The 14,547-nt window shown below is 50.7% G+C and overlaps 1 protein-coding gene across 5 annotated transcripts in view; it reads left to right on the top strand.

Moving 5' to 3' along the window:
- The first annotated feature begins 445 nt into the window (after positions 1-445).
- The window catches only part of CD99 (CD99 molecule (Xg blood group)), a 35,088-nt gene continuing 20,986 nt past the window's right edge, over positions 446-14,547 (top strand). For all 5 annotated transcript variants that reach the window (XR_004347981.1, XM_032619113.1, XM_032619116.1 and 2 more), the window contains exon 1: positions 446-579. Coding sequence is in view for 4 of the 5 variants with exons in the window: in XM_032619113.1 (XP_032475004.1) it covers positions 513-579 (67 nt within the window). In the remaining variant the exon portion in view is untranslated. The remainder of the gene's footprint in view (positions 580-14,547) is intronic.

Below are 14,547 nucleotides of genomic sequence, written 5' to 3' on the forward strand. Positions count from 1 at the left end.
CACCTCCGGCTCGGCGGGGAGACGCTTCCGGAGCGCGGAGGCTCCTGCAAAGGAGGTCCTTGGTCAGGCTGGGAAGTAAGGGCGGCCCTGCGCCCCAAAACCCCTACCCGTGCTCTGCGCTCTGCTACTCCAGACTGGACTTTGGGAACCGCGGGCTGTTGCACCCGAGGCAGGGGGTCCACTCTTAGCAGACCCCGGAGCGGGGGCTTCACTCCATTGTTTAGAGAGGCCGCCCGGGGGGGGGTCCCCGTTAAAGAGGGGTGGGAGGGTGGAGACGCGGCCCTCCACTTTGGGAGCAGGAGAGACTGGCCTCGCCCCGCCTCCCGAGCGCGTGCCCTGCCCCTGCGGCTCCCTGTGGCCCAGGGGTGGGGCGGCCGCCAGCGGGGAGGGCTGAGGCCGGGGCGGGGCGACCGCGCTGCACCCTGACCCGGCCCCGCCCCGGGGGTGTCCCTCCCGCCGCCGCCGTCCGCGCGCCACTCCCGGGACAGACACTGTGCGTCGCGGGGCGCACCATGGCGCGCCGGGCGGCTCTCGCGCTGCTGCTGTTCGGCCTGCTTGGCACCCAGGTGCCCACCCGGGGTGAGTGAGCGGCGGCCGGTGGGGCTCACGGGGGCGCGGGCCTGGCTTGGGGACCCGCGTCGGGGCCCCAGGGAAGGGCCGCGGGAGGGGGTCGAACCTTGGGGGACGGACGCTCCGTGTGGGGTGGACATACTTCGGGAGGCATAGTGCGTAGGACACGCAGTTTGGGGGGCGCACAGGGGAAGCATGCACCTCGGGGGCGCTCTGTGCGGGGCCTACACACCTTGGGAGACGCATGGCGAGGGACGTATTTTGGGGGCGCACTGTGTGGGGGAGGGCTGGCGCGTGGAGGGCGACGCGCCGGGGAGCCCCGAGCCGTCCTTCCCGCCTAGCGGGACCCGCTGTGCCAACGGGTGGCCAACGCCCCAAGGAGGCGGCCTTACCCTTTCCTCCCCGCTTTCTTCCCGGGCGCCTTTGGACTCACTCCGCAGGCGGAATGTCAGCGTTTGTTTTCACATTCACAGACTCTTAAAAGTTGGGAGGCCCCTGGGTGGGGTGGTGGCCCCCGAGTCCCCTCCCCCTCCTCCTCCCCCCGGGGTTCCCTTCAGTTCCCGGGCGCGGGTGTGCGCCTCTGCGGCCGCCCCGCGCCCCGGCCAGAGCGCTGGCAGGGCCCGGGGACCGCGTCTTTGTTCAGGCGCTCGGTGGCCGCCTCCGGGCGCCACGCCCTGCGGCCCGGGACTAAATTTGGACTCGGCCGGGGAGCCTGAAACCCGGGAAAGGGGGAGGAAGCCAGGAAAAACTCGGGTCTCTAGAAACGCTCAGCAGCTCTTGCGGTGTCCGGGCCGCGGGGACTTTTGGCGAGCGCGCGGTCGGGTGCAGAACGACGCCGCCAAGGGACACGTGTTCTCAGCCGGTCGTCCGTGTGTCCGAGTAGATAATTCGGAAAACCGCACCCAAAAAAGTGTCAGGAGAAGGACAGGACGCCCGGGACGCCCACACCCCCCAGCCAACCTGGCCTGTTTCTGGTTCTTGCCTGCGTTTTTCTGTCTTTCTCCTTTTAAAATGGAAGTTGAGATCCAGTTTTCCTGTCTCTCTCTTTTAAAAGGAAAGTTGGGATCCTGCTGGGCGTGGCATAAAAAACGGGTTTCTCCGACTAACGGTTGTTTTCTGTCCTTATGTGGTTATTTTTAAGTGGACAGCCACTAAGGCAGTGTCTTTTCAGGAGCGGTCTGTTCAGTGGAGGACACGTTTTAGGAACCACACACAGGACAGAGAAGGCCCGGTGTTTACCTGGAAATTTCCAGCTCAGCGCTAGAGGTTGAAGGTTGAGCCCTGGTCCCCCACCTGAGTTTTATTTTAGGGAGGATTTGCTAATCGATGTCTGCATTTTTAAAATGTGTGCCACGTATTCTAGAAGTTGTGTGTTCGTTGCAGGCTTTAGAACAAATTCAACCTGATCCATGGGGAACTCTTGGAATAGTTTACAGCTTGGTGGGGAGGGCCTGGGATGGGTTTCCTGTTTCTCTGTTTCCTGCCCTAAATCCCACCTAGCTGCCTCACCACAGAGTTCTTCGTTAGTTGTTTTTTTTTTTTTTTCCTGCTGTGTGGTTGAGTCACACCTGCTCACAAGAATTTTTCGTGCATCCCCCCTGGCTACACCTTCATTCATGTTTCGTGAGTTAATTGCCCTCTGAGCCCTTAGCTGTGTGCCTCGCTCCAGGGAGATGGATCACAAGGGGTTCTGGTCGCCCAAGAAGGTGCCATCTGCTGGGGGAAGGGAAACATCTCATCAGGCAGATAGGACACGGGGCCGAAGAATGGTGACAGTCCGACAGTTCAAGAACTCAGGGGTGGGGAATACAGCCTTGGCCAGTGTGAGGGTTTGGCTGAGTTGGAAGCTGTCTCTGGTGACAGTTGTTTTTTGTTTGTTTGTTTTTAACAGGTTTCACATACAGGTTATATTCTACCCTGTATATAAAATGTGTAATTTTTAGAAGAAACTCAGAGCACCGTTAGCCTAGAATTGCCTGATTTCTATGCAGGTTGCTCCCAGCTACTCGGGGTTGGTTGATGCTTTCAGCCAGCAGATGTTGGGGATTTAATGGCAGGGGGATGGGAGGGGGGCACAGAGCAGCGGGGGAGTGGAGAGCCAGCCTCGCCTGGAAAGAGCAGAGGGAGAACAGAGCCTTGATATGTGCTGATCTCTTGGAGGGCGCCTCCCCCTCTCCTGCCTGATCCTTCTGGGGTCAGAGGCAGGGAACGGACTGTTCCTAAGATACAAATGGGGTTTTATCAGGAAAGTTTGCTTTCGAGTTGCTGAAGTTCAGAACACACTTCCCTCTAGAAATCAGGGTTTGGCTTCGGTTCCATTCTGGCTACAGAAGTCCATTGAGTCAGGGGTAGATCTTCATCGGGGTGCAGAAAGCACTGGCCCGGTTTCCGAGGCCTTGGGACCCAGGGCTCTTGTGTTCCCAGGTTTTTCTGGAAACCCCCGTGGGACAGTGTTGGCTGGAGAGACGCAGGGGCCCTAGAAGGCAAGAGGCAGCTTCGGCTTTCAATAGAGCACTGCTTCCTCCCGCCACCGGGGACACTTGGCCATGTCTGGAAATGTCTGTGATTGTCTCAACTGTAGGGGGCGTGCTCCTGGCATGTGGCAGGTGGAGACCAGGGATGCTGGTCCACAGCCCGCAGTGCCCAGGACGCCCCGTATTAGGGTCACCCAGCCCCAATGTCACTCGTGCTGAGGCTGAGACACCCAGGAATTTGTGTCACATGTTCCAGGTTGCTGGTGGCTGGGGGTTTGGTTTCCGTAGTCTTCCTCCAGGTAGGACACTCATATCACGGGCTTTAGAACTCCTGGCACCTGGGCGACCCAAGTGCGGACCGGGTGGGAAATGGGTCCAGGAAGGTGCTGAATCCAGGAGCCCACGCTCCATGCCAGCCTCTGCACAGTAGCCAGTGCCGTTCAGAAATCCAGAAACGCCTATAGGGAAAGCGACACTTCCTGGGCAACTGACGGGTTTCCGGGGATTCCCTCATCATCCCCGCCCAAGCAGGTGTGGCTTCTCCGGCATCCTGTCCGACTATTCCTGTTTCTGCCTGCCACGCAGAGAAAGTGAGTTTCATTGTCCTGCCTACATGTTCGGCTCTGATAAAAAGTTAATTGCGTGTTATTTCCTTTAGGACTTTGGCTTTTTCTTCATTCTCAGTTTATGATGGTTCAACCCCCCCCCCTTTTTTTTTCCATCTGGAGATATTAAAATACTTGATTTTGGGGGGGTTTCTTCATGGGGGGAGATGCACTTTTCTTCATCTGGGTGATATGCTAATTGTTCGGAAAAAGAATGCAGGTGGTCGAGTAGTTATATCCATCCGACGTGTAGGAGGCAGGGCTTTCACGGATGAAATGTGGAATTTTTTCCAGCTGAGGTTTTCCTCCCAAAGGAGACTGACTACCACACACATGGAGCCCATGTGTTTGTTCCTACTGAGATTTTCCAATCACGGTGGCTTCTTTTAGGGAGAAAAGAATCCCATGCTGTGTATGACTGTAAAGACGGGGTTAGAAAGAAGACGGAGGTTGTCTTGGGGTGAGGTGCCAACTCATTCAGCGTCCTGGCTTTCCACAGAATCCTTCAGACACCCAGCTGTTGGAGGACGCCCAGCCCTGGTGGCAGTTGGGGAGACACATCTGGCACAAGACATCTCACTGAGTCCCCATGTGGTTTGTTCTGACACCCGCGTGTCCGTCCCATGTAAATCAGTGGAGATGCTCTTTGATCTCCTTTGCCAGTTCTTAGGGTTAACGATGGAGTGTGTGTTTACAGATCTCCGAAAGTCCTTTTGGGGGGATACAGTGGTTTTGGAAGTGTTTTCTGCAGACAGAGGGGTGTGTTCTAACCCTCAGAGGATGACACATACTTGAAAATGAACTACCCGCAAGCACTGTTAACAACATGGGTTTCATGATACAAGTCACGGCAGTCCCTTCGTGGCGGTAGTGTTTACCAGAGCATCTTTGGTGGAACAGGGAAGGTGTTGTTGGGGAATTAGAATTCAACCCAACATCAACCCAGAAAGCCTCTCTGCCAAGGTAGAAGGGAAAGAGACCCATTTTATGATTGAGTGAGCATGACGCCAGGATGTGACATGCATCACAGGTGACCCACTAAGGCTGCAAAGACGCACTTTTAAAAGTAGCTAAATAAATGTCACCCGTTCTATACAGGTTGTCAAAACAGGCTCCTTTAGCCATTAAAAATATTTACCCACCTTGGAAAAGGACAGAGTAAGATCTTCTGGAAGCAAAGGACGAGGGAAGAGAAGTCTCTTCCTTTGTTTCCACCAGGGCTTTTATTTTTAATTTACAGTCACCCTTCCAACCTTACAGGACAAAGACCCACATCACACACACACACACACACACCCACACACATACACACACATGCACACACACATACATACACAGAGACACACACACACACATGCATACATACACACATACACACACACACACACACACTTCAATCACAGTCAACAGCCGTGAATATTCTGTTATATTTGTGTCCTTCTGGGAGAATGGCCAGGTTGTGTAGGACACACAAATGGTTGGTCTTACGGGATGCTGCCATATTGCTTCTGATTTTGGCTTTATCCTCCCCGGTAGTTCTGGTTGCCCACCCAACACTACATGTTCTTTTTTTGTTAGTGCCTAATCTCTTGGGTGAAAGAGGTTAACTAACCAGAATTCCTATGTGTATTTACCTAATTAATAGGACAGGCACACCTCAGAGAGATTGCGGGTTCGGTTCCAGACCACCCCAGTAAAAGGTAGTCACATGAATTTTTTGGTTTCCCAGTGTATGTAAAAGTCATGTTTACGTTAGACTGTAGTCTGTTGAATGTGCAGTGACATTATGTCTTAAAAAAAAAACAATGGGGCTTCCCTGGTGGCGCGGTGGTTGAGAGTCCGCCTGCCGATGCAGGGGACATGGGTTCGTGGCCCGGTCCGGGAAGATCCCACATGCCGCGGAGCGGCTGGGCCCGTGAGCCATGGCCGCTGGGCCTGCGCATCCAGAGCCTGTGCTCCGCAACGGGAGAGGCCACAGCAGTGAGAGGCCCGCGTACCGCAAAAAAACCAAAAACAAAACAATGAACATGGCTTAATTGAAAAATACTTTATTTCTAAAAAATGCTAACCATCCTCTGAGCCCTCGGAGAGTTGTAGTAGTAACATCAAAAATCACTGATCGGGGCTTCCCTGGTGGCGCAGTGGTTGAGAGTCCGCCTGCCGATGCAGCGGACACAGGTTCGTGCCCCGGTCCGGGAAGATCCCACATGCTGCGGAGCGGCTGGACCCGTGAGCCATGGCCGCTGAGCCTGTGCGTCCGGAGCCTGTGCTCCGCAGCGGGAGAGGCCACAACAGTGAGAGGCCCGTGTACCGAAAAAAAAAAAAAAAAAAAAAAAAGAAAAAGATCACTGATCAAAGGTCACCGTCACACACATATCATAATGAAAAAGTTTGAACGATTGCGAGAATTACCAAAATGTGACACAGAGACACGAAGTGAACAAAAGTTGTTGGAAAAGTGGCACCAATAATTTTGGTCGAAACAGGGTTGCCCCAAACCCTCAGTTTGTGAAAAACACAGTAAAGCTAAATGCAATAAAATGAGGTCTGCCTGTGTCTTTCACATCTGCATCTGTATCTGTCCACATAGGGACACAGGAGTTCCTTTTTTTTTTTTTTTTTTTTTTTTTTGCTTTTTGGAATCTCCTGTTTGTATTCTTCGCCTAATTCTTTTTTTTTTTTTTTTTTTTTTAATTAATTAATTAATTTATGGTTGCGTTGGGCCTTTGTTGCTATGTGCGGGGTTTCTCTAGATGCAGCGAGTGGGGGCTACTCTTCGTTGCGGTGCATGGGCTTCTCATTGCGGTGGCTTCTCTTGTTGCCGAGCGCGGCTTCTAGGTGCGTGGGCTTCCGTAGTTGTTGCACGCAGGCTCAGTAGTTGTGGCTTGCGGGCTCTAGAGTGCAGGCTCAGTAGTTGTGGCGCACAGGCTTAGCTGCTCCGCGGCATGTGGGATCTTCCCGGACCGGGGCTCGAACCCGTGTCCCCTGCATTGGCAGGCGGACTCTTAACCACTGCGCCACCAGGGAAGCCTCTCTTCGCCTAATTCTTATGGCACTTTTGGGAGTCGGTACACGGCTGTGTTAGTTTCAGCTTTGTCTTGAATGACTCGGTGTGGCCACCGTCTCGCTCCTCGTATTATTTTTTAAAAATCCCGTAAACAGAAAACCAGAAACTTCCTTTTTTTTTTCCTCCCCCTAGAGTTAGATACAAGCCCTCTAAGCGGTGTTTTTCCAGTGGCGATCAGGGACCCTTGGACAGGCTGGGAATGTAGTGCACGTCCAGCAGCGTTGAAACAGAGAAGATCAAATAGATTAGAGTAGAAAACACCAGCATACTTTACCCACGCTTTGCTAAGTCAGCATCGGTGTGGCTTTGGTGCCAGTTCATCTGTCTGGGTGGACTGGGCCGTGTCGTAAAATGTCTTTATTTCCGCAGAAGGCAGGCGGGGGCGTTTAAAACCCGTTGCAGATCTGAACTCCTTTTCCATCGCTCTTGCTTTCTGCACTTGGACGTTTTTGATAGAATCCCTCTGTTTTCAAGAAGGGCCATAAAGCCGCAGGGCATCAGCAACTTTTCAAAGAGCCAAGTAATGACTCCCAAGGGTGCTTTTGAGAAGGAAAAAAAGAGAGAGAGAGAGAGAGAGAATTCATTTTCATAGCTGCCTGTTCACCGCCCTTCGTGAGAAGGCAAAAAGCCAGACCTGTTGTATTCCGGGACTTGGAAGGCATTCGTCATCCGCAGACAATGCAGCCAGCGAATTCCGGCTGTTTCTGTTTGTGCATCCGCAGGGCGTTCCACCCTCCCCCTCCCCCTCCCCTCCCCCTCCCCTCCCCCCCTCCCCTCCCCTTCCCCTCCCCCTCCCCTCCCCTTCCCCTCCCCCTCCCCCTCCCCTTCCCCCCTCCCCGCACCGCCCAGTGCGATCGCGCTCTCTGGCAATGCGTCCGCTTGTGCACGGCGCCGAAGATGCACGGCGGCCGCAGGAACGCACTGGACCCGAGCTACTGGTGCACAAAGAGTAAATCGATTACGTTGTGTTGGGGGCAAGACACAGACAAGGCGTCATTAGACCTCGTCCCTCTGGCAAGACCTCAGATATTGCGGGTCAGCGTCTGCTGTCCTTGGCTGTTTTCTTTTAGGAAAGCGTCTGGGGTCAATACTCAATGGAAGTTAAAGGGGTGCTGTTTGCTGTGAAGTTGGCCCAGAATGTGCCCCACCAGATGAAGGAGACTCAGGAAGGACAATTCTTAGGTGTTTGACACAGAGTAACACCGTGGGGCAGGAAGAGGAAAGGGTGTGGCTGGGTCTCAGAGGGAGCGGGAGATGCATGTGAAAGGCTGTCTCTCAGAGGTCCAGGTGCGGTGCTGGACAGACGAGGGCAGCCTCCCCTCCCCCTCCCCCCGCCCTGACTCGACTCCATGCTGAGGAATTAATTAAAGACTAGTGGCCTGGCTGGAGTGAGGTAGCGCTGGACAGGTGTGATTGAAGATTGATTGGTGCATGGATGATAGATAGATAGATCATAGGTTTATAGAGGATGGATGGATAGACAGACAGATGGTGGAAGATAGATAATGAATAGATGATAGATAGACACAACATGGATGGAGAGATGTCAAAAGATAGATGATGGATGGATGAATGGATGGATAAACGTTGATAGATAGATATGAGGGATTAGATAGTAGATAGATAGATGATAGATAGATAGATAGATAGCTGCAGTACCTATCTCAAGTGGTTGCCAGTTGGAGGGGGCCATTATCTCACTGCTCTGAAACCATCAGCACCTAGACTCACCAGAAGCACGTCACCAGGCAGTGGGTTATAATCTCTGCATTCCTACAAGATAAGGAGCTGACTCAGAGTTGGGGAAGGAATCAGGGCATGGGAAGGACAGAGCATAAGTTGAGTCTCAGCTGGGGTGTGGACTGCATCCTGCTACCACAGAGAAAGCTTTCCTGGTCACCTCTTGGAAGACAGGTGCCGGTTCCCCTACAGTCCCGCCCCCAGATCTCTCTCCACCCTAGGCTAACTTCCGTAACTGCTGATAGATCTCTGGTCCGTCTGGATGCATCCACGGTGTCTACATTGCTCCATATCCCGGGCTTCTCGTGATGTTCTCCCAGGCCGGCATGTCCTCCTTCACTCCTGCTTCTTGTGATAGGACCGTTTGCCCAGATTCTCAAAATGAAAAATCGCCTTTCATTCCTGCCAGCTCCTTCTCCCATATCCGATGTTAGCGAATCCTATTGATTTCATTTTGTAAATCTTTCCCCACCTATGCTCCTGTCTCCATTTCTGCTTTCATTTTTAAGGCTCCCCCTGCCCCCCCAAAATCCTTCCAGGAAGAATACAAGAAACCCTTAACCAGTTTCTTCCCTGGATGCCCAGGTACTTTGAGAAGGCCTGGGGACTCCCCCTCAGAATAACATTTCTTTTTAATGCATAAAATAAAATACATAGGACTGCCAGGGAAACCGATTATATTAAACCAGCTATTCAGTGTGCAGGGGAAGAACATGCTGGCCTTAGCCGAGGGTGTTGGCAGAGCCTGGACCAAGACAGCAGAAATGAGAGAGAAGGGACCAGCTGTGTTAAGGAGTAGTAAGGAAATAAAAATCTATACTAGTGGCTTGCAAACCGGCCCCCAAAGTTTTTTCTTTAATTGGCCTGGGGCACAGTCTGGGTCTCGGGACTTATGAGGTCTCCTTGTATGTGTAGCCAGAGATGAGAACCAAGATCTGTATTTGAGCTTCAGAAACTGTAATATGCATAGGAATCACCCATGGAAATGCTTTAGTCTGGCTGGGAGGGATGCTGAGGGCTTCCTGTAGGAGGGCAGCATCTTATCGGGGCTTTGAGGCCTGAATAGGAGTTTTCCTGGTATGGACAGAAGAGACTGGCATTTACGGCCAAGTAGAGGATTTGAGGGAAGCCCCAAGGACGGACAAGGTGCCCAAACTGTATGACCCCTCAAATCATTCACAGGATGCTGGGGGGATTGTAAATTTTCGAGGGACATAGAGTGACATCCATTGTATTTCCATAACATCTTACAGAAAAACCCGAGTGAACTTTTTGGCCAGTCATAATAGTGATTGTACCATCCATCCTCAGCATTCACAGAGTCCATATTTGCAAATCTGCCTACTTGCTACAATTTATTGATAACTCCCAAATTGATACTGAGTTCGGGGATTTGTGCCCAGCTGCAAAAACACGGAGTCACCTCTCCGGTCTTAGATTGTAAACAAGTATCTGTGTCATGCCGCATTTTTGTGCTTTATGCTTGCGATTTTGCTTCTAAGCACAAGAAGGTTGCCGCGTGCCTGAAATACGTGTGTGAGATGAGCTTCCTTTAGGCGGGAGAAAGAGTGCTGTGAGCATCAACAGTCTAGATTAAATAAGATCAAATTCCACAGAAACACGCATGAAACAAGGTTATGTGCGATTAGCTGATGGCGGTGTGACCTGAGGGCGCAGGGACTTGACCCTGGAGTTCCCCAGGAGCCATGATGGAATATTATTAGCTCGTTCAGCATTTCCGGGGACTGCAATAACAGAACCACTACGGATGACGTGCCTTGACTGTGATTAATAAACAGAACTGTCAGGTCTAGGTTAGGGGCCTTGGACCGGTTTCTGGAGATGGCAAAGCCTCTGTGAACTGATCAAGTTTGGGGCCTTCTGACGGGTCATTTAGGGCCAGTGCGAAGGGGCAGGGCGGTGACCCAGGGTGAAGGGTGATAAAATTGGAAATGGATTTGGGGCTTTGAATCAGATCCTGGAGATTATCTTTCAGGGTGACAATGACTTGGTTTCCTAGCTCAGGGAGACTGAATTTACCGGGGTCCTGGAACTACCTCGCTACAGCCGGGATGAGGGTCCTGGGCCACTCTTGCCATCCCAGCCCACCCACCAGGATCAGCATCACCTGGAGATTGTTAGAAATGCAGATTCACAGGCCCGGCTCCCACCCACTGAGTCAGTGTCTTTGGGATCGGGGCCCAAGAATCTGGGCTCCCCAAATTCTAAAACTCACTGGTCCACGGCACCCGGAGCCCAGCCCACAGCGTCCCCAGATGCTCTGGGTTCTTCCAAAGCTTGACCCAGCCCAGAGTGGCACCCCCAGGGTTACGGTACAAGAGAAGAACCTTTCCCCTCCTTGTCACAAAATCTGTAAGGCAGAATGTTCAATGACATGGCTCGAGAAACGGCAAAACTATGGAGCAATTCCTTCCTAGCTACAGAAAAATAAGGGCATCTCTAATATTTAGAATTAAAGTAGGATCAAACAGCATTCACCATCACCTCTGGCCCTGGACCAGCCCTGAACAGCAGTGACCAGCCAGCATGGGGCCAGGGCCGGGGGGACCCTGGTGTTGCCATTGACATTGCAGGGGATTGGGGGCGAGTTCTGGAGTCTCCGTTTCTTCCTCCCTAAAAGAGAGTCTTGAAGATCAACGGTATTATCTAGACAGCTCCAGGAGCATGCAGGCCGTCCAGAAAATTCATCCATGGCTACTGTTAGTTTTATGTGATTCTTACCTCTTTAGTAGGAAAATCTGAAAGCCCAAGGAATCTTTTAACTGCCTAATTTTTATTTTGATTCTAACTTTATTTCTAGAATTTATTTCTATTTTATTTGTGCCTGTATTTATGTTATTAGGTTCTGTGTATAAATGATAACATTTATGTATAATTCATAATTTCTATAATTCATTATTATAAAAATTTAAATTTTATCTCTACCCTTATTTTCTTTCTAGAGTTTGTTTCATGTATACGTATATCCATTGATATAATTCATAGGTTCTGTGTATAAATTACATAATTTATAGTTCATTATTATAAAATTTATATTTTCTAATTTTATTTCTAGAATTTATTTCTATTATATGTATACAGGTGTTCATTTACATAATTGATAGGTGCTGTGTATAAATTACATAATTTATAATTTAATTATAAAAATTTTATTCTAATTTTATTTCTAGAATTTATTTCTATTATATGTATACATATGTTCATTCATGTAATTGATAGGTGCTGTGTATAAATTATGTTACATAATTTATAATTTAATTTATAATTATACAATTTATTTCTTCTAATTTTATTTCCAGAATTTATCACTATTTAAACATATATTCATTTACATAATGATAGGTTCTGTGTATAAATTATAATTTATATAATTTGTAATTTATTATTATGCAACTATCTTATTTCTTTTCTAATTTTGCTTGTATAATTTATTTCTATTTTATTTGTATATATTTATATAGCTTATAAATTCTGTCTAAAGTATAAATGACAATTTGTAACTTCTATAATTATATTTAATTTCTCTTCTAATTTTGTTTCTAAAGCTTATTTCTACTTATTTTTATATATTTATATAATTTATAAGTTCTGTATATAAATGATAAATTCTGTAGTTTGTAATTTCTGTAATTATTATTGCAACTATATTTTTCTGTTCTAGTTTTCTTTTTTCTTAATTTTTTATTTATTTATTATTTTTGGCTGCGTTGGGTCTTCGTTGCTGCGTGTGGGCTTTCTGTAGTTGCGGCGAGCGGGGGCTACTCTTCTTTGTGGTGCGCGGGCTTCTCATTGCGGTGGCTTCTCTTGTTGCGGAGCACGGGCTCTAGGCTCGCAGGCTTCAGTAGCTGTGGCACGCGGGCTCAGTAGTTGTGGCGCATGGGCTCTAGAACGCAGGCTCAGTAGTTGTGGTGCTCGGGCTTAGCTGCTCCGTGGCATGTGGGAACTTCCAGGACCAGGGCTCAAACCCACGTCGCCTGCATTGGCAGGCGGATTCTTAACCACTGCACCACCAGGGAAGCCCCGATCTATATTTTGTTTCTGTTCTAGTTTTGTTTCCAGTATTTATTTCACTTCTATTTCCATTTGTATAATTTATAAGCTCCGTGTATAAATTGTGTAACTGATCATCTCTACAAAGTATTATCAGTAGTATATTTATATCCTCATTGTGATGTCTGCGTCAGTGCGCCACCCTGATGGAATTTAAGGGAAACCGGATTCGGGCCTCGTGCTATGCGCTTGTCTCTTGCACAGTTCATGGTTGTGGAACCTCAGATAAGCGGTTCAGCGGGTTTGTGAGGCACGTGCAGCTGCACAGGCTCCCCAGGAGGAGCCGGCGCCCAGGGTGGCCTTGGGGACGTCCTGGAGCTTGTCCTCGGGAGGAGGGAACCGAACAGATGGCTGGGGGGGAGGGTGCACGGCGGTGGGGGAGGGCGCACGGCAGGGAGTGTGTGTGCTGTGGGGATGACTCAGGCCCTGCGTCTGGCGGGCCTGCCTCACATCTGAAGGTGTCCCCTTCCGCATCTGGAGGTTGAGAGGCCGCCTGGAAGCTGCAGAGGCGGTGCAGGCTGCCTCCGATGGGCTGGGCAACGGCAGCAGGAAGAGAAATGCCTGGGTGTCCCCCTCGGATGCCCGGCCCCTCCCCCAGCCCCACTGGGTCTGCTGTTCCTGGGTTTTCGTGCAGGACCCCGGGGGCTCAGCAGAGGGCTCTGAGTTGAGCCGTGACCTCTCCTCTAAGCGAGGCCACGTCAGCGGTGCCCAGGAGCCCAGATGCGCGGGGAGCGGGGCGGGGCACGGGGCCCAGGTGGGCTGGGGAGGCTCCAGGCCCTGGACACGGAGCTACCAGGCAAACACAGACATGTGCACACACACATGCACTCATGCTCACACGCAGGGCACAGACACGCATACATACACAACACTCACGCTCGATGCATATTTGCGCGCACACGTGCGCGTGCGCCCATGAGCACATACCTGCACCGCACACGCACCAGTGCACGTGGACATGCATGTGCACAGGTACACGTGGGCACGCATGCAGTTCACCCACATGCAGTGTGCACGCCCGCGGGTGCACGTGCTCACAGACACGCGCACACGAGTATACTCACGTGCACATCCGTACACAGACACACCCACACAGGAGCATGCGCGCGCACGCATCACGTGTAGCAACATCTTACGTTCAAGTGTGTTGCTGTTGGTTTCAATTCCAAAGAGCCTTGTCTGCTTGTTCTTTCCAAATCCCCGTCCGAAACGCAGCATCGTCCGCTCCTTGAATCGCTCTGTTTGGGGTTACTTGCCCCACCCCCCCACCGTCAGGTGTGGAGGCGTCCCGATGGCAGGGGCGCTGAATATCTCAGGAAGGTCCCAGCGCCGTCGCTTCGGCAGAGGGAGCGTAGAGGGAGTGATAACGGTTGTGGGTCTCCAGGCAGACGTACAGGACCAGAGACGCGCATGTATGTGTAGGTTCTGCACCTGCCCGGGGGGCTCTTCGGGGCTGAACAAATCCCACCCTCCCCAGCCGCCCTGGCTACCGCGTGGACATCTGCCACATGCTGCAAGAACAGCTGAAACCACACCTGTCCCTTCCGGGCTCTGAGATCCAGAAACCAGCGCCCCTCCCCCCGCGAGGGCTGGGGTCCGTCCAACGCAGGGCCTTCCCAGATGCTGCTGCTTCTGCTGCCTGTTGTTTTGTTTGTTTTTAATTTGGGGGCACATCTCATTGTTCATGTCGTATTTTTTATTGAAGTAGAGTTGATTTACAATATTAGTTTCAGGTGTACAGCAAAGTGATTCAGTTATATATATATATATACATACATATAGCAGATTCTTTTCCCATATAAGTTATTACAAGATACTGAATAGAGTTCTGTGTGCTCTACAGTAGGTCCTTGTTATTTATCTATTGTATATATAGTCATGTGTATCTGTTAATCCCATACTCCTAATCTATCTGTCCCCCCTCCCTTTCCCCTTTGGTAACCGTAAGTTTGTTTTCTATGTCTGTGAGTCTGTTTCTGCTTTGTAGATAGATTCATTTGTGTCGTAGTTTAGATTCCAC

Source organism: Phocoena sinus, chromosome X, assembly GCF_008692025.1.
Source record: "Phocoena sinus isolate mPhoSin1 chromosome X, mPhoSin1.pri, whole genome shotgun sequence".
Classification (NCBI taxonomy): Eukaryota; Metazoa; Chordata; class Mammalia; order Artiodactyla; family Phocoenidae; genus Phocoena; species Phocoena sinus.